The following is a 14,027-nucleotide window of genomic DNA, read 5'->3' as shown; positions in this document are numbered from 1 at the left end:
GAGCCTGCGAGAGGCACCAGTGGGAGGGCTCCTTGCCGTGGCCCTGTCCAGCAGAAAGCCCCTTTCGGTCCTCCATTGGTTTACTGATAGTCCCTTTCCAGAAGGAGAGAAGAAAAATGATCGTTCTCAACAAATTTCCATGTGTCCCCTCCTTGCTGAAATCTGGCAGCGACTCCCCTCACTCAGGGAAAGGGGCTCAATGCCATCAGGCCCGGCTCTCCTCTTCCACCTCCTTCTTGTCCACGCAGGGAAACTGAGGGCGCCAAGCAGCCTCCTGCTTCTGACCCCTTGCTCGGGCGCTCCCGCTGCAGGAGCACCTCCCCCAAACCGATTCCAGAGCGTGGCTCAAGGTTAATCCCTCAGCAAACCTGTGGTCGCCACGCCCCCAACTAGGCCACGCCCCTCATGCACCACGCCCCCCATGGTCACCACGCCCCCATCACGCACCTCGGGGGCCCTTCCTCCCCCCACCCCCGTGGTTGCCACGCCCCCATGGTCACCACGCCCCTTTGGGCTCCACGCCCCCTGGGGTCTCTGTTCACTCTTGAGGGCCACGGAGGGCCCCCGGGGCTCCGAGGGGTTCTGTGTGCTGAGAAAGGGGGCGGCTAGGCAGTGGGGCCTGGCCGAGGTCCGTCTCACCTGCCAAGGAGCTGGGGGGTGGGTGAGAAGGGTTTTGCGCTGAGCCGCCCGGGACCCCGGCTGGACGGGACTGACTTTCCAGAAGGCTGGCTCCGGCCGCGGTGGGGAGGACGCTGTGGTAACCGTGCGGGCGGAAGTGTTGGGGCCTGTGCTTTGGGTGTCCTTGGAAGTTCTTTGGGTGATGAGGCGCAGACACAGATAGCCGAGAAGGCCCGAGGGGACAGCTTTATTGGATCAGGGAGGGCTTCCCAAACCTAGGCTCCCCGAGGGTCCCAACAGGAAGAGCACACAGGGGGCCCGGACTTGCCTTCTTCGACCCGGAGGGGCCGGGAGGGTTTTCCCACGGAGACGGGGGGTTTCAAACTCTGCGGCGGGGAAGGCAGCAGTGGCGAGGGCCCTGTGGAGAAAGTGAGGGCCACTGCTTCTCCCCCAGGCCAGGTGAGGTAACACAGGCCTGGCTGGTAGATTATGCAATGGCAAAGGGCAAGGGCCCGATCAAAGGCTGCCGGGCTGGTGGGAGAGGCTGAGGGCGGCTCCTACCCAAACCACATGGAGGTGTGTGCAGGGCTAGTTGGAGGTGTGCGGAGGTGTGTGCAGGGCTGGCTGGAGGTCCACCAGGGCAGGGATAGCTGGGGTGGTCGCTCAGACGAGGAACTCACGACCAGGCAAAACTGACGAGGCATATAAAGTTCCTCCTACCATCGCAGCCTGCACTGCGGCAGGGTGAGGTTGAGGGGCGCAGAAGAGAAGGGCAATCGAGAGACGCTTGACAACAGAATTAGTCTGACTTGGGGATGGGTTGGATGTGCCTGGGGGAGGGGGACCCCTAAGTCCCCGGCTTGGGCACTGGGCGGTTGGTGGGAACTCCCAGGGAGAGTGGCAGTTTGGGGAGGATGGTGGGGTCCGTGTTCAGCGTGTTTGAGTTTGAGTTGTCCATCTGGGGGCGTCTGGAGAGACTTGACGGGCTGATGGGCATGGGGGTCCAGGCCCAAGGACACCCAGGAGGGGGTGGGGCTGAGGTCCAGGCAGGGGGGCAGGAGGAGGGGTCACACTTTGGCCCACGTGGTGGAAGTGGGTACATCCGATGGCAGAGTGCTTCCGGAACACTGCCCAGGCCCCCCTTCCTTGGCAAGGTGCACGGCTTGATGGAAAGGGCAGAGGCCCTGGATTGGGTCCGAGCCCCAGGTTTGCTGTTCATTGGCTTCAGCGGCTCCCTTAACTGCACTGAACCTCGTTTCCTCCATGACCGACAAGTCAACCGTGCACAGCCGCCTGCAGTGGCGGTGAGGGAGGGAGAGAGAGGGGAGAGCGAGCTTCAGGACGGTCACCCGCTGTGCAAACACTAGTCACCACGTCCTGGAGGAAGGCTGAAGAGACGGAATCTAGCGCCGCCATTTCTGTTCATTTCCTCCCCAAGGGCGAGGTGGGCTCCAGGATCTTCTCTTTCATTCAGCTGCTGGCAGCTGCCCCATCTGAACGCTCCAGTTTGGCTCGCGGGAGCTCTGTGGAGTGAGCACATCAATAATCGTTAAGATGTGTGGATGACGAGTGTTGCTGAGACATGTTGAGTGACATTTGGTATTTTGAATATGCAGCCCAGACTCCTGTCCCTCCTTCCTTACAGGCCTTTACCTGGGTATTTCTCACGGCAAGCTGAGAAAACAGGGTTTCAGGAACTCAACCCCTTCCACTGCAGTGCCAATTACTGACATGATTACTCTGTAATTCCTAATTCCTTTCTGCCATTTTTTCCCTGTTTTATGACTCAGCTAAGGGCAGTAAGTTCTGGAAGCTTCCTCCACACTACTTCACACTGTGAATGTGTTCTCTTTTTGGAGGGGAGCAGATGTAGCGTAGTGGGAAGACCTGGGCGCTGGGGTTGGTCCTCCCGGACTGGATCCACCCCCCATGTTACTTGTGTGATCTGGGACGTGCTGCTCTCAGAGCCTCATGTGACTCCCTAGGAGAACACAGGTACCGTCCCTCCTCCTAGGTCCCTGCCGGGATCAAGGGGAGCCCTGGGCACATGGGACCCATCCATTTCCACCCCCTACCTTGCTATGGAGCTTCTTTCCCAACCTAGCCACACTCGAGTTTTCTGCTTTGTAAGTCCTGACGGCATGTCTTAGTGTTGTTGGTTTTTCCTCCATGCCTTTGGGGGGCTCCTGCAGGGAGCCATTATTTGTATAAAGGTAAATTTACCGAGATCCGGGTGGCTGTTTACTACTTTCCACTTGCTTGTCATGTTTCTGAGTGGCAAGACCACATTGGTCTCCTCTGAGCTGCTGGGTTCTCTGTTCCAGGACCTTGTCCACACTGGGTCTTGCTTCACCTCTGTGAGAAACAAGCACTATTCCGAAAAGGAATAAATGCTCACCCGATTGTGGAGAAGAAAATAATTTATTCACGATGTTGCGAGAATGGGCGCCCAACCAAAATGTGGGGGTTGGCGCCCAGAACAATAGATTCAGCAGTATTTATTCCCTAAACCTAACCACAAGTCCCTCCCCTGTTTCTCCATTGGCTGGATACTCCAGAGGTTACATTCTATTCGACAAGCCTAACTAGCCCTGGCAAATTTGAAACATGCAGCCTGCCCAAATTAGAGACATTTGAAATACCTTTCTGGCACAAATTTGCAACATTAGGAACCTTTGGAACAAATCCCCACCCCTGACTATAATGGTTATGCTCAGGCCTCTTTAGAGCCAGTCTGGGCTAGTTTGGTAACAAGTTATGAGGCTATTCTGAGAACCTCTATTCCGAGGCTCCACCCTGCAAGGATAGTAGATAATGGGCGGATAAGCAGGGGGACTGACTGTGGATAGTGGGCGGATAAGCAGGGGGACTGACTGTGGATTACAGTTTGTTTTTTTAACCATCTACCAATTCCTTAACTGCCCCACCCTGCTAGGCACACCTGTCCTGTGTGAAAGCTAAACTTAACCTCATTCTCACAACCTCCCTCTTGGGTCAGCTCCCTCCCTGCTCCCCTCCCTCCTAGTTCTTCCCTCCCTCCCTGCTCCCCTCCCTCCCAGTCTCCCCCCGCTCCTCTCCCTCCCTGCTCCCCTCCCTTCTTGGCTCCCCTTCCTCCTGGCTCCCCTCCCTCCCTGCTCCCCTTCTTCCCCCCTGCTCCCCTCCCTCCCTGCTCATGGCTCTACATGTAGATGCCAAGGCCAGGTGTGAGGCCCAGCTCCCATTTTCTCCCTCCAGTTGGTCAGCACCTGAGAACTCGATAAGCTCTGCCTATCATCCATCCTCTCCCAGTGCTTTTACTTTGGAGTCATAATTTCCAATCTTCATAAACTGTGCTTAATGCAATCATCTTTAGTCCATTCATCCATTCAACAACTGCTTGTTGACTGTCTCCTAAGTGTCAAGCTCAGAGTAGGACCCAGGACCTGCTACGTCGCAAGTGCTCAGGAAAGACACGCGCCTCAGCCCCGGGCCCTCCCCTCAGCGGGGAGACACACAGTGGCCCAGAAAACAAAGCTCTCTAACGCCATTTCAGGGACCAATAGCTTCTTATTCTTCTTATGATGTTGACATGTCGCTTTCACTGAAAAACTCTTACCTCTGCCTTTTCTAATGCAAATCGCTGTCTTTTAAGAAACACAGTTACTTTCCGTTGGCTTGAGATACTCCGTAGTCCTTGGTCCATCACTGTGTTGGTTAAAACACTCTTTGACACTCCTGCCCCCTGCCCTGCGGTCAGTTGGAATTCAGGACTTTGGGTGGTGGTGGCTTGCCCAGCGTGGCTCAGCCGGCCAGTGGCAGGACGAGAAGAGGAAGCCGCGACTGACCCCATGTCACCGTAGGAACCACGTCTCAGGCCTGAGACGTCACACTCAAGCGGGTGGCCCCTTGGCTGGTTTTCCTCATTTGAAACGATCGCTGGACCGTCACGCGCACCCTCGAGCAGCAGAGGCCGGGCAGTGGCTTCAGGGGCCAGGAATGTTGATCCAGACCCCAGGACGGGTGTCCCCGGCGGACCCGTGTGCTGCGTGCTCGGGCTCGAGGGACCCTGGGCACATCGGCTGCAGTTCACAACGCAGAGAAGAGACGCGAAGGTGAAGTGCCCAAGGGGCCTACATTTTTCAAAGGAAAAAAAAAATTATATCTTCAAGAGGCGCAGACACGCCAAGGACCAGTGGTGTCTGAGACCTGCAGCAGGGACGCCAAGGGTGAGGATTTGGAAGGTTGACGCCGCTGGACCAGCACCGTGGCCGTTTTCACCTGGGGCTTCTGGAAAGTGGGGAGGCAAACCCCTCCCCTTGGCCCCACATTTGGCCCTCTTGCTCAGGGCCTTGGGCCCCCCTTTGCTTCAGGGCAAAGTTTTATTTTCCTTCCTAGGCTATGGGAGCCTTGAGGACCGTTTTCCCTTCTCTCCTCTCTCTCTCCTCTCTTTCCTGTCTTCTTCCCTCTCTCCCTCCTTTTCTCTCCCTCTTCTTTCTCCCCTGTCTTCATCCCACTCAATAAACATTGTGGAGCTCCTCCTGTGTGCCTGCCCGAGGCCCGGGATCAGGAGCAGGTGGGGCCAGGATGAACGACCCTGATGAAGACATGAAGCAGACCCTGTCCCTGAGCAGAAAGGCTAACTTGGAACGTCCCTGTGGTGGGCAGATGCGGTGATCCAGTGGAAACAGACACAAAGGAGGGCCAGAGAAGATTTCACAAAAGAGGAGTAAGCTCCCCAGTGTCTAGAACAGGACAGATGCCAAGTAAAGGTCTGGAGTGTCCAGTGAATGCAACTGGGCCCCTGGTGGAGGCTGCATATGGGGCCGAGTGTTGCTCCCCTCCTCCCTCCCTCCCTTGCTTCCTGCAGTTGGGAGGTTGTCACTGGTTCCAAAAGAACCTTGGTGGTCTAGAATCAGTGATGGAGAAGAAGCTGGGTGTTTCGATTTCCTAAAGTTTCCAGAATGCATATACCAGAAATGGGTTGACTTTTTCAATGGGGATTTATTAGGTTGCAAATTTACAATTCCAAGGCCATGAAAATGTCCAAATTAAGGCATCAAGAGGTAGATACCTTCTCTGGGGAAAGGCCGATGGCATACAGGGTTCATCTGTCACATGGGAAGGCACATGGCGACGTCTGCAGGTCCTTCTCCTGGGTTCTGGTCTCAAAACGGCTCTCTCAGTTTCCATAGGTCCTTCTTGCTTCTCCCGGGGCGTTTTCTTTCTTAGCTTCTGTTCTGGTTTGCTAAAGCTGCTGAAATGCAAAATACCAGAAATGGATTGGCTTTTATTAAGGGGATTTATGAGGTTACAAATTTACAGTCATAGGTCATAAAAGTGTCCAAACTAAGACATCAATAAGAGGATACCTTCACTGAAAAGGCCAGTGGTGTCCGGCACACCTCTGTCAGCTGGGAAGGCACGTGGCTGGTGTCTGCTGGTCCTTTGCTCCCTGGTTGTATTGCTTTCAGCTTCTGATTCCACTGGCTTTCTTCTTAAGCATCTGTGGGTTTTCACTTAGCTTCTCCAGGGCAAACGCTGGGGCTTCATCTCTTAGCTTAGCATCTCCAAACATCCTTCTGTCTGCAACTCCAAGTGTCTGGGTGTGTGCTGGCTCTGTTAAGGACTCCAGTAAGCTAATTAAGACCCACCATGAATGGGCAGGGTCACATCTCCATGGAAATAATCTAATCAAAAGGTCCCACGCACAATTGGGTGGGTCACATCTCCATGGAAACAACCTAATCAAAAGGTCCCACCAACAATAAGTCTGCCTCCACAAGAGCGGATTAAAAGAACGTGGCTTATCTGGAGGACATAATAGATCCAAGCCAGCACAAGGCTGCCGGGTAGATGATGGGAGCAAAGGAGACCCCGCTCTGAGAGGGCAGGAGCCGGCGCGTCTGCCCCAGTGCCTCCACTCCAGGTCCCCTCCTACTCGGAGCTGTCATGATGGAAAGGGCCATTTGGGAGGGGGCAAGCTCACTGTCACCGGTCACCGGAGGGTAGAAGTAGAACCTGGGGTGACCGCTGGAAGGGGCTGTTATGCAGGGCACTGAAGCATCAGGCTTGGGGTCCAAGGCCCCTTCCAGCCCTGAAATCCCTCGAGGGAAACCACTGCCCAGATCTCAACATTGCCCTGATCCCCACTAATTCTGTGGCCCCTTCTGTTCTCTCCCCAGGTGTGGTGCGCCAGGTGCGGCCCATTGTGGGCCCCTTTCATGCCGTCCTGAAGCTGGAGATGAACTTCGTGGTCGGGGGTGTGGTCTCCCACCGAAACGTGGTCAACGTGCACATCTTCGTCTCTGAGTACTGGTTCTGAGCTGGGCCACCTGGCAGCCAAGTTGGCACTTCCAGGCCAAGTCATTGCCACAAAAGACTGTGTTCCGGACCTGTCCGTACCATCTAGACATTCCTCAATTTTATGTCTTTGTCTGTAGTATTAGGCTGGCATGTAGTAAATGGGGCCAGATGAGTAAGTCTGTCTGATGCATTTTGGTGTTCAAATAATGAGTCCAATGACTCAACTATTTGATAAAAAACCTGGCTTAGTTTGGAATGCAAAGCTTAAATAATGCTCCCTCCCTCTGCTTGAGGGTTGGGCAAGGCTAAGGACCAAGGAAAGAAAGCCATTTGTCAGGCAGCAGCAAATCCAAATGCCAAGAGCAGAAAGAAGGTCAGTTCTTGCCCTGATTGAATGAAATTAGACATTTTGGTACTTTTTGGATGCCCCATTCTAAAGACACAATTGCTGTAGAATAGCAGGTACGATAAGCTTCCCCCAGAGGCCACATGGCAAAATACCTTGGGGAACACTTAGAAATAAATTGGGGTTCTTAGTTTAAGAAAGAAAAAAAAAATCCTTGGTAAGGACAAGTCCTGATGGGTTTGGGTGTGGCCTGCGGGTGTTCACTACTGGAACGGCCAGGTTTTCCCCGCCCCTGCCATTCCCTTCTCTTATTCTAGGTTGGAAAATAAACAGTTTTGTGATCCTTCTATGGCCTGTGTTGGGGAGTCTTTCTAGAAGGGGGCTCCCCTCCAGCTCGGGAGTCCTCCACCAGCAAAGAGTCTGGGAATCTGTCCCCAAGCCTTCTCAAAGTCCCTACCTCAGCCCCCTGCCCCCGAGGTTCTGGGATGGGGCCCAGGATTGGGTATTGGAAAAGGTTTCCTTGTCATTTCTGATACACACTATATTGGTTTTCTGGGGCAGCTGTCACAAAGCGCCACAAAGTGGGGGGCTTGAAACAGGAGAAGTTTATTGTCTTCCAGATCTGGAGGCCAGAGTTCCAAGGTGAAGAGCCGGGCTCCCTCTGAAGGCTCGAGGGGGGATCTGGCTTCTGGCGGTGGTTGGCAGCACTCGGTGCTCCTTGGCTCACGGCAGCCACACAACCATTTCCGCCTCTGTCGTCACATTGCCGTCTTCTCCATCTTGTCTGTTCCTTCTCATCTCATAAGGACCCCAGTCTTACTGGGTTAGGGGCCAGCCCGCCCCCAGGGTGACCTCATCTTAACTAATTCCATCTTCAAAGTCCTGTTTCCAAATAAGTTGACATTCTGAGGTCCTAGGGGTTAGAAGCTCACCCCATAACACCCTCTGAGAAGTGGGGCTCAGGCCCCACAAGGCAAGGCAAGAGGTGCCTGCGTCTGCCTGCGTGACAGTGTCTCTCAGGGGCTGACCACTCCCAGAAGTCACTGGTGGGAAATGACGACACACTTAGGCATGATGGGGGAGAAATACGACCCTGAGCCCCCAACAGACGTGGCAGCGTCTATTCTGAGAAACTGGCATGTGCTATGTCATTTATTCCTTGCTGCAAGCCAGTGAGGTGGGCATGACCATTCCCCATCTAGAGGAGCCAACTGGGTCCAAAGAGAGGAACTCAACTGCCAAAAAGCATGTGACTCTAGAGACAAAGAAGTTCAGTTTCTCTGACTACAAACCTTCCTCTCTAAAACCCTGTCCTAGAGCAGACACAGCGGCTGGAATTTATGGGGTGTTTGGACACCACTCTTGGGCATCTGTGCTGGGTCCAGGTGCACCCAGCAGCCCAGGGCCCTCTTGGATCCGCAAAGAATAGCACCCAGGCCCCCTCATTTCTGCACACGCCTGTCCTCCAAACCCCCACCCCCACCCTGACCCTGCACTGGTGCCCTTTCCTCAGGCGCTGACCCCAATTGTACCTCTGAGCCTCTCCCTCCCGCCCCACAGTGGCCTGGACCCTGGCATTGGCCGCGACCTCACGGCCCCCACGGGACTGGCTCCACCCTCGATGGGATTCCGTGTGGCTGGTGTGTGGTCACTCAAGCCAGCGTTGCCCGAGCTCTGCGGACTGTGGTCTCGGGCCACCCCTGGGAACCTCAGCATTTCCGCAGTCACCTCCTTGGGGCTCTGGCCGGTCCAAGCCAGGCCTGGGCCAGCTCAGGCACAAGTTCAGCTGGGGACCCCGCAGCTTGAACTGGAAGGATGAGGAGAGTCTGGTGCGGGGCTGGAGAGTCCAGTTTGGACGTCCGAGAATGCGGAGAGCGCGGGGGAGGTCTGAGCAGCCCTGGGCGACAGGGATTTGGGGTCTTCACGGGAAGCGCAGGCTGGAGCCTGGTCCCAGGAATGGCCGCCTCGGGGTGAGGGGCAGGGAACCTCCTGGCTGCCCACCGAAGTCCACGGGGCAAATCTGCAGAATCCAGACAGTTCTGGGCCCTTGGCAGAGGGACGGGAGGGAGGTTTCCGCGAAACTCTGAGGCCTGGGCAGGGAGGGAGGGGACCGGGAGACAGAGGCTCGGCTTCTGCTGGGAAAGTCCCTCACACTACTCACTATGGACTAGAGCGGGAGCTGCCATTGGTCGGCAGGACCAAGCTCCCTGCTACTGATTGGTCTGCGAGCGAGCACGTGACTCAAACTGGCCAATGAGAGCCCCTCCTGAGGGAGGGTGCTGGCACAGGGCGGAAGGGGCCGGGAGTGACCCAGGGGAGAGCAGAGGGTTGGAGAGGAGCTGGGTCCTGGCGGCCCTACTTCAGAGGGTCGGAGGCTGGTTCCAGCCTCACCTTGGCAGGTGCCAGCAGCGACAGTCATTGACGTCTTCTGAGCTCAGTTTCTGCCGTTTCTGCATCTGCAAAATGTTAGCAGTAATCCCCGCCTGGCTGCCCTGCCCCTAACTGGAAGCCAGGAACACTGGAGGTGAGCATGAAAGGGATTTGCAGACTGTGAAGTGCAGAATATGCATGTGGGAGCTTATCATTATAAATTGTTTAAAGCAGTGATGAGGACGATAATCGTCGCCACTGTCCACCAAGCCACCTGAGTGCACTCGGGAAGCCTGATGTTGTTTCCCTCCTGCAATTTCCTTTCCTTAATCGTCCATGAGAGACTCGGTAGACAGTTGTGCAAATTATACAGGAGCCTAACTTTTTATATTGCATATCGTGTCCTGGGTCAGGCACCTGAGGAACTGGTAAGTATCCCATTATTATTGCAAAGCAATTATTGTCAGGACACACCATCAACACCTGGAGTGGGACTTCTTAATTGTGGTCTTAGAAAAAAATAACTGGGGCGAATCGCTAATGGGAAGGCAGTTGACAAGCAGCATGATGAGGTGAACATGCACATACACCAGGTGGGATCATTTTGCTGATTTGGTCTTAGAAGGAACTTGGAGGGAAGGTTCCAGAATGGTGGGTCTCATGCTAAGAACATTCAGTGAGGAAGCTGTGTCTGTTTTGAATGATGTGAGCCTGCCCTGCTGCCCAGAGGAGCCGGCTGAGGGCAGCAGGGGCTTCCAGGCCACCTCGCGTCCTGGTGGGACCCCATAACACACTGCCTTGGGAGACTGGCTGTATGTGCGGGAGCTGCCTGGCCCAGGGCCCACCTGCCAACAAGAACCCGAGGAGGCAAACCAGCCTGTGTGTCCCACCAGGGTTCTCAAGTTCAGGTCAAGAAGAATCTGGAAATCAAGTTGCATTTTTTTCTTCCTTTCCTAACATTTTATTATGAAAATTTCCCAACATGTGGTAAAGTTGAAAGAATTTGCAAGCTCAGATTGCATTTTGAAGAAATGATAACACAATGAAATTTTAAGTATAAGATATATAACTACATGGACTTTTCGGACTCAAGTTCAGATCCAGCCACTTACTCTGGTTACTGACATGGTCCCTTGGCTCTGGGACCAGGTGGTCAGAACCAGGGAGCAGGGGCTGGGCCGGGTGGGGTGGGGAAGGGGCCGAGTCAGGACCCCCCTGGTTGAAACCCAGGAGCAGGGAGACAAGAGAGGAGAAGGGTCAGGTCCCTGCTCCTGGCCTGAGAGGATGACTGTGCCACACTGTGTCCTTTCCATGCATCACAAGCCTCTGCTTCTGTTTGATGGGCAAAATCAATTTCAAGTCCCTGTGCGTGTGTGTGCGTGCATGTGTATTTACACACTGACTTCTTGTGCTTAAGAACACTAGACAAGTTTGTGGATGGATGAGTGGAAAGGTGGGGGAAGGAAACAAACAAACAAACAAACAGAAAAGGGAGCCCAGTGTTCTTTTTTACTTTAGTTGCTCTTTTTCACTTTAATTATTATTCTGGTTATTTTTGTGTGTGTGGTAATGAGGGTGTCAGGGATTGATTTTAGTGATGAATGTACAACTATGTAATGGTACTGTGAACAATCAAATGTACGATTTGTTTTGTATGACTGCGTGGTATGTGAATATATCTCAATAAAATGAATATAAAAAAAAATACTAGACAGTACTTCAGCTCGACGCTTAGGGGCCGTTTTCAACAGCAAAATCCCTAATAAAAGTGCAGAAAACATGGCACCAAGCATACCGCTGAAAGGATGCTCATGTCCAGTCTGATTGCTGAAGTAAGAAGCAGAGCATTGCCTTGTTCGTTCTCAGCTGGGGATGTGTGTGTCAGGTGACACATTTTCCACTGCTCCGCATGGGTTTGCAAATGACCACGAAAGCACTACGAGTATTGATTCAGGGGTTACAATTAAATGTTAGCAAGTAGGTGAATTCACAATTACAGAATCCGTAAGTAATGAGGATTGTGTTTGTGTGTGTGTAATTTTTGTTCAATAATGTCTCTCTTGGCTTATACACTTATCTATTTCTTAGAAGGTATAGATAGCTAATTAGTACTGCTCATTTGTCATATTTTTCAAAAACAAGACGTGCTTGAGTGTGGACACATGAGGATTATATGTCCCTCTAGTCTTCGTCTTTGAGAGAACAGCCCCATCTGGGGTATGTGTTTCCCCAGGAGTAGCTGCCAGAAGGCAGGTGAAGGGCACACGAGAACAATCCATGGCAAGATGACAGGTTCGATGAAGCCAAGCATCTTCAGTGACAGCAAATAGCACAGACGATAAAGTGCAGCCACCTTCCATTTGGAGAATTCAACTCACTGTGATTCATGGTGTCCTCTGCAAGATTGAGGTGTCACAATTTAATTATTAAACATTAGCGGGACCTTAGAAGGCTTTTGCATGGCATGTGCCGAGAAGTGATCCATTTTGAACACAGCTGGTTTATTACTGTCTGTGGCAGCTCTGGCACAAATTAGTGTCATTTAACTAAGCACTGGTGCTGTAATTACATATTAAATTATGTATGGGAAGGGGGTTAACTGTAGAAATCAGACTCAGTGATTAGTTTGAATCACTCAAACCTCCTGAGTTAGTCTCTGCAGATAAATGTACCTCTGGCTTATACCCAGCTGATTTTCCAGCAGGCCTTTAGAATTCATTGTTAGGATTCGATGAATTGTGTTCTGCATGGTATGTGAGGCATCACACAAAATAAACACGTCTTTTACACTTGGAACTAGTTGATGGGTTGTGTTCAGTCCTTCTCACTTGGACTTCCCTGGCCTCTAGGTTCTGCTTCTTCCAGGTGATTTGCTCCTTTAGAGGGAATCACCTTTGATTCCACCTCCTTGGCCTCATTTGTAAGATCCTGCATAATCTGGTCCCATTCTTTCCATCTCTTCTTGTTCACTCGCTGATTCATTCTATCATTCAGTTCCTGAATGCCCGTGGTGTGGCCGGCCCTGCGCTGGACACCTCGGGATGAGGATGTGGACGTGCCCATGGTCTGCCTTTGGGATGCTGTGGAAGGCGTCTTCCTCATTCACGTGCACCGCGGTCTCCCCAGCACACACCTGCCAGGTAAAAGGCCACCTGTCCCTTGGTGCTGCTTTGTGGCACTGACGCTGGCATAACGTCCAGGGGAAGTGAGAGAGGCATGAACCCAGGTGACAGCTTTTATTTTTTCAAGTTTAATTTTTACTCTATTAGATCTCTGTAAGTGATGATTTTAAAAGCAGAGTTTCCATCAACTAACACTTAATTCGGGGCACAAAATACATTAAAGAGCCTAGATTGAAGGCAGAATAAAACATTATAAAACCAGAATGTCTAATACAGACTGCAGAATGGCAGAATGATGTGGTATTTTAGAGCATGAAAGCGTTAAATAGTCAGAAATTTTACCAGTTGGTCCAAGGGCCTCAGTTTATAAAATGTCTAGGAGGCTAACTGAAGAAATTTTGCTGTTTAAGTGCACAACAGTTACTGTATAACCAAGTGATTGTTTTTATACCCGAAGAACTAAGAAAGGTAATGTCATGATTTTCATTTGTAAAGATTTTTACAGTATTTATTATAAAATATCACTAGGAGTTTATTTTAGATTCATCTCCCTGACCCTAACACTCAAAAGATGTAGATCCATTTCTTTTAACTCCATTTAAAAACTTCTGTGAACCAACCGTTCACTGTAGGTCTGATCCTAATGACAAAAAAGGGCCCAAATCACTTACGTTGATGTGTTGGGAAAAACATTTTAGTGAATTATCGAATCTTTTCTGGGCCATAAAATAAATTCAAACTGAAGTCTGAGAATTTTTGCACCTCCAACAAGCAGATCTCCTGTTTATCTCTGTCAGTTTGAATTTCAACTGGAACCTGAGGCCGGAAAAGGACGAGCGTTTCCTGTTGAAGAGAGCGCCGTCTTCTGAGACCCTGTCCTCCGATCTTTCGGGAAGGTGACTCTGATCAAGTTGCTGGCCCGTGCCATGCCCTCTCCGGCTGGTTTCTGTCCTCTGGGAGAGATGAACGCTCAGCGGGGCCTCCCCTGTCCAGTGCTCTGGCAGAGGAGGGGCCGTCTGTGGCCAGGGAAGATCTCGGGGAGGGGATGCTGGCCGGCCTCAGGCTCCCAGGAAATTCTCTACGCACGTCGCAGGCCTGGGGCCCTGCCACCCTGGGAGGACAGCCCTGGGAACTTTGCAGAGGTTCTCACCCTCCCACGTGGGGTCCATGTGCCCTGGGGCCATCACAGAAGCCCCTCCACCTTGACCAGTGACCCCCTGCCTCCTCCCACCTGGCTCTCTCCTCCCCTCTCTGTCCAATCCTGCCCACGGCTGCCAGGTGGTCTTTCC

The 14,027-nt window shown here is 52.5% G+C and overlaps 1 protein-coding gene and 1 long non-coding RNA gene across 2 annotated transcripts in view; both read left to right on the top strand.

The window, feature by feature from the left end:
- The window catches only part of FBLN1 (fibulin 1), a 77,074-nt gene extending 69,481 nt beyond the window's left edge, over positions 1–7,593 (top strand). Inside the window, exon 17 of the mRNA XM_037847088.1 lies at positions 6,780–7,593. Within this exon, the coding sequence (XP_037703016.1) occupies positions 6,780–6,919 (140 nt within the window). The 3' untranslated portion in view covers positions 6,920–7,593. The remainder of the gene's footprint in view (positions 1–6,779) is intronic.
- A 2,023-nt stretch (positions 7,594–9,616) lies between these two features.
- LOC119542340 lies at positions 9,617–13,800 on the top strand. Its single transcript, XR_005218452.1, has 3 exons — positions 9,617–9,770; positions 12,611–12,756; positions 13,536–13,800. It is a non-coding gene; the product is annotated as an uncharacterized LOC119542340 (long non-coding RNA).
- The last annotated feature ends 227 nt before the right edge of the window (positions 13,801–14,027 follow it).

The sequence above is a fragment of the Choloepus didactylus genome, chromosome 8 (genome assembly GCF_015220235.1).
Source record: "Choloepus didactylus isolate mChoDid1 chromosome 8, mChoDid1.pri, whole genome shotgun sequence".
Taxonomy (NCBI): Eukaryota; Metazoa; Chordata; class Mammalia; order Pilosa; family Megalonychidae; genus Choloepus; species Choloepus didactylus.
The sequence above is the reverse complement of the archived record's forward strand: the minus strand, read 5'-3'. Positions and strand labels throughout refer to the sequence as shown.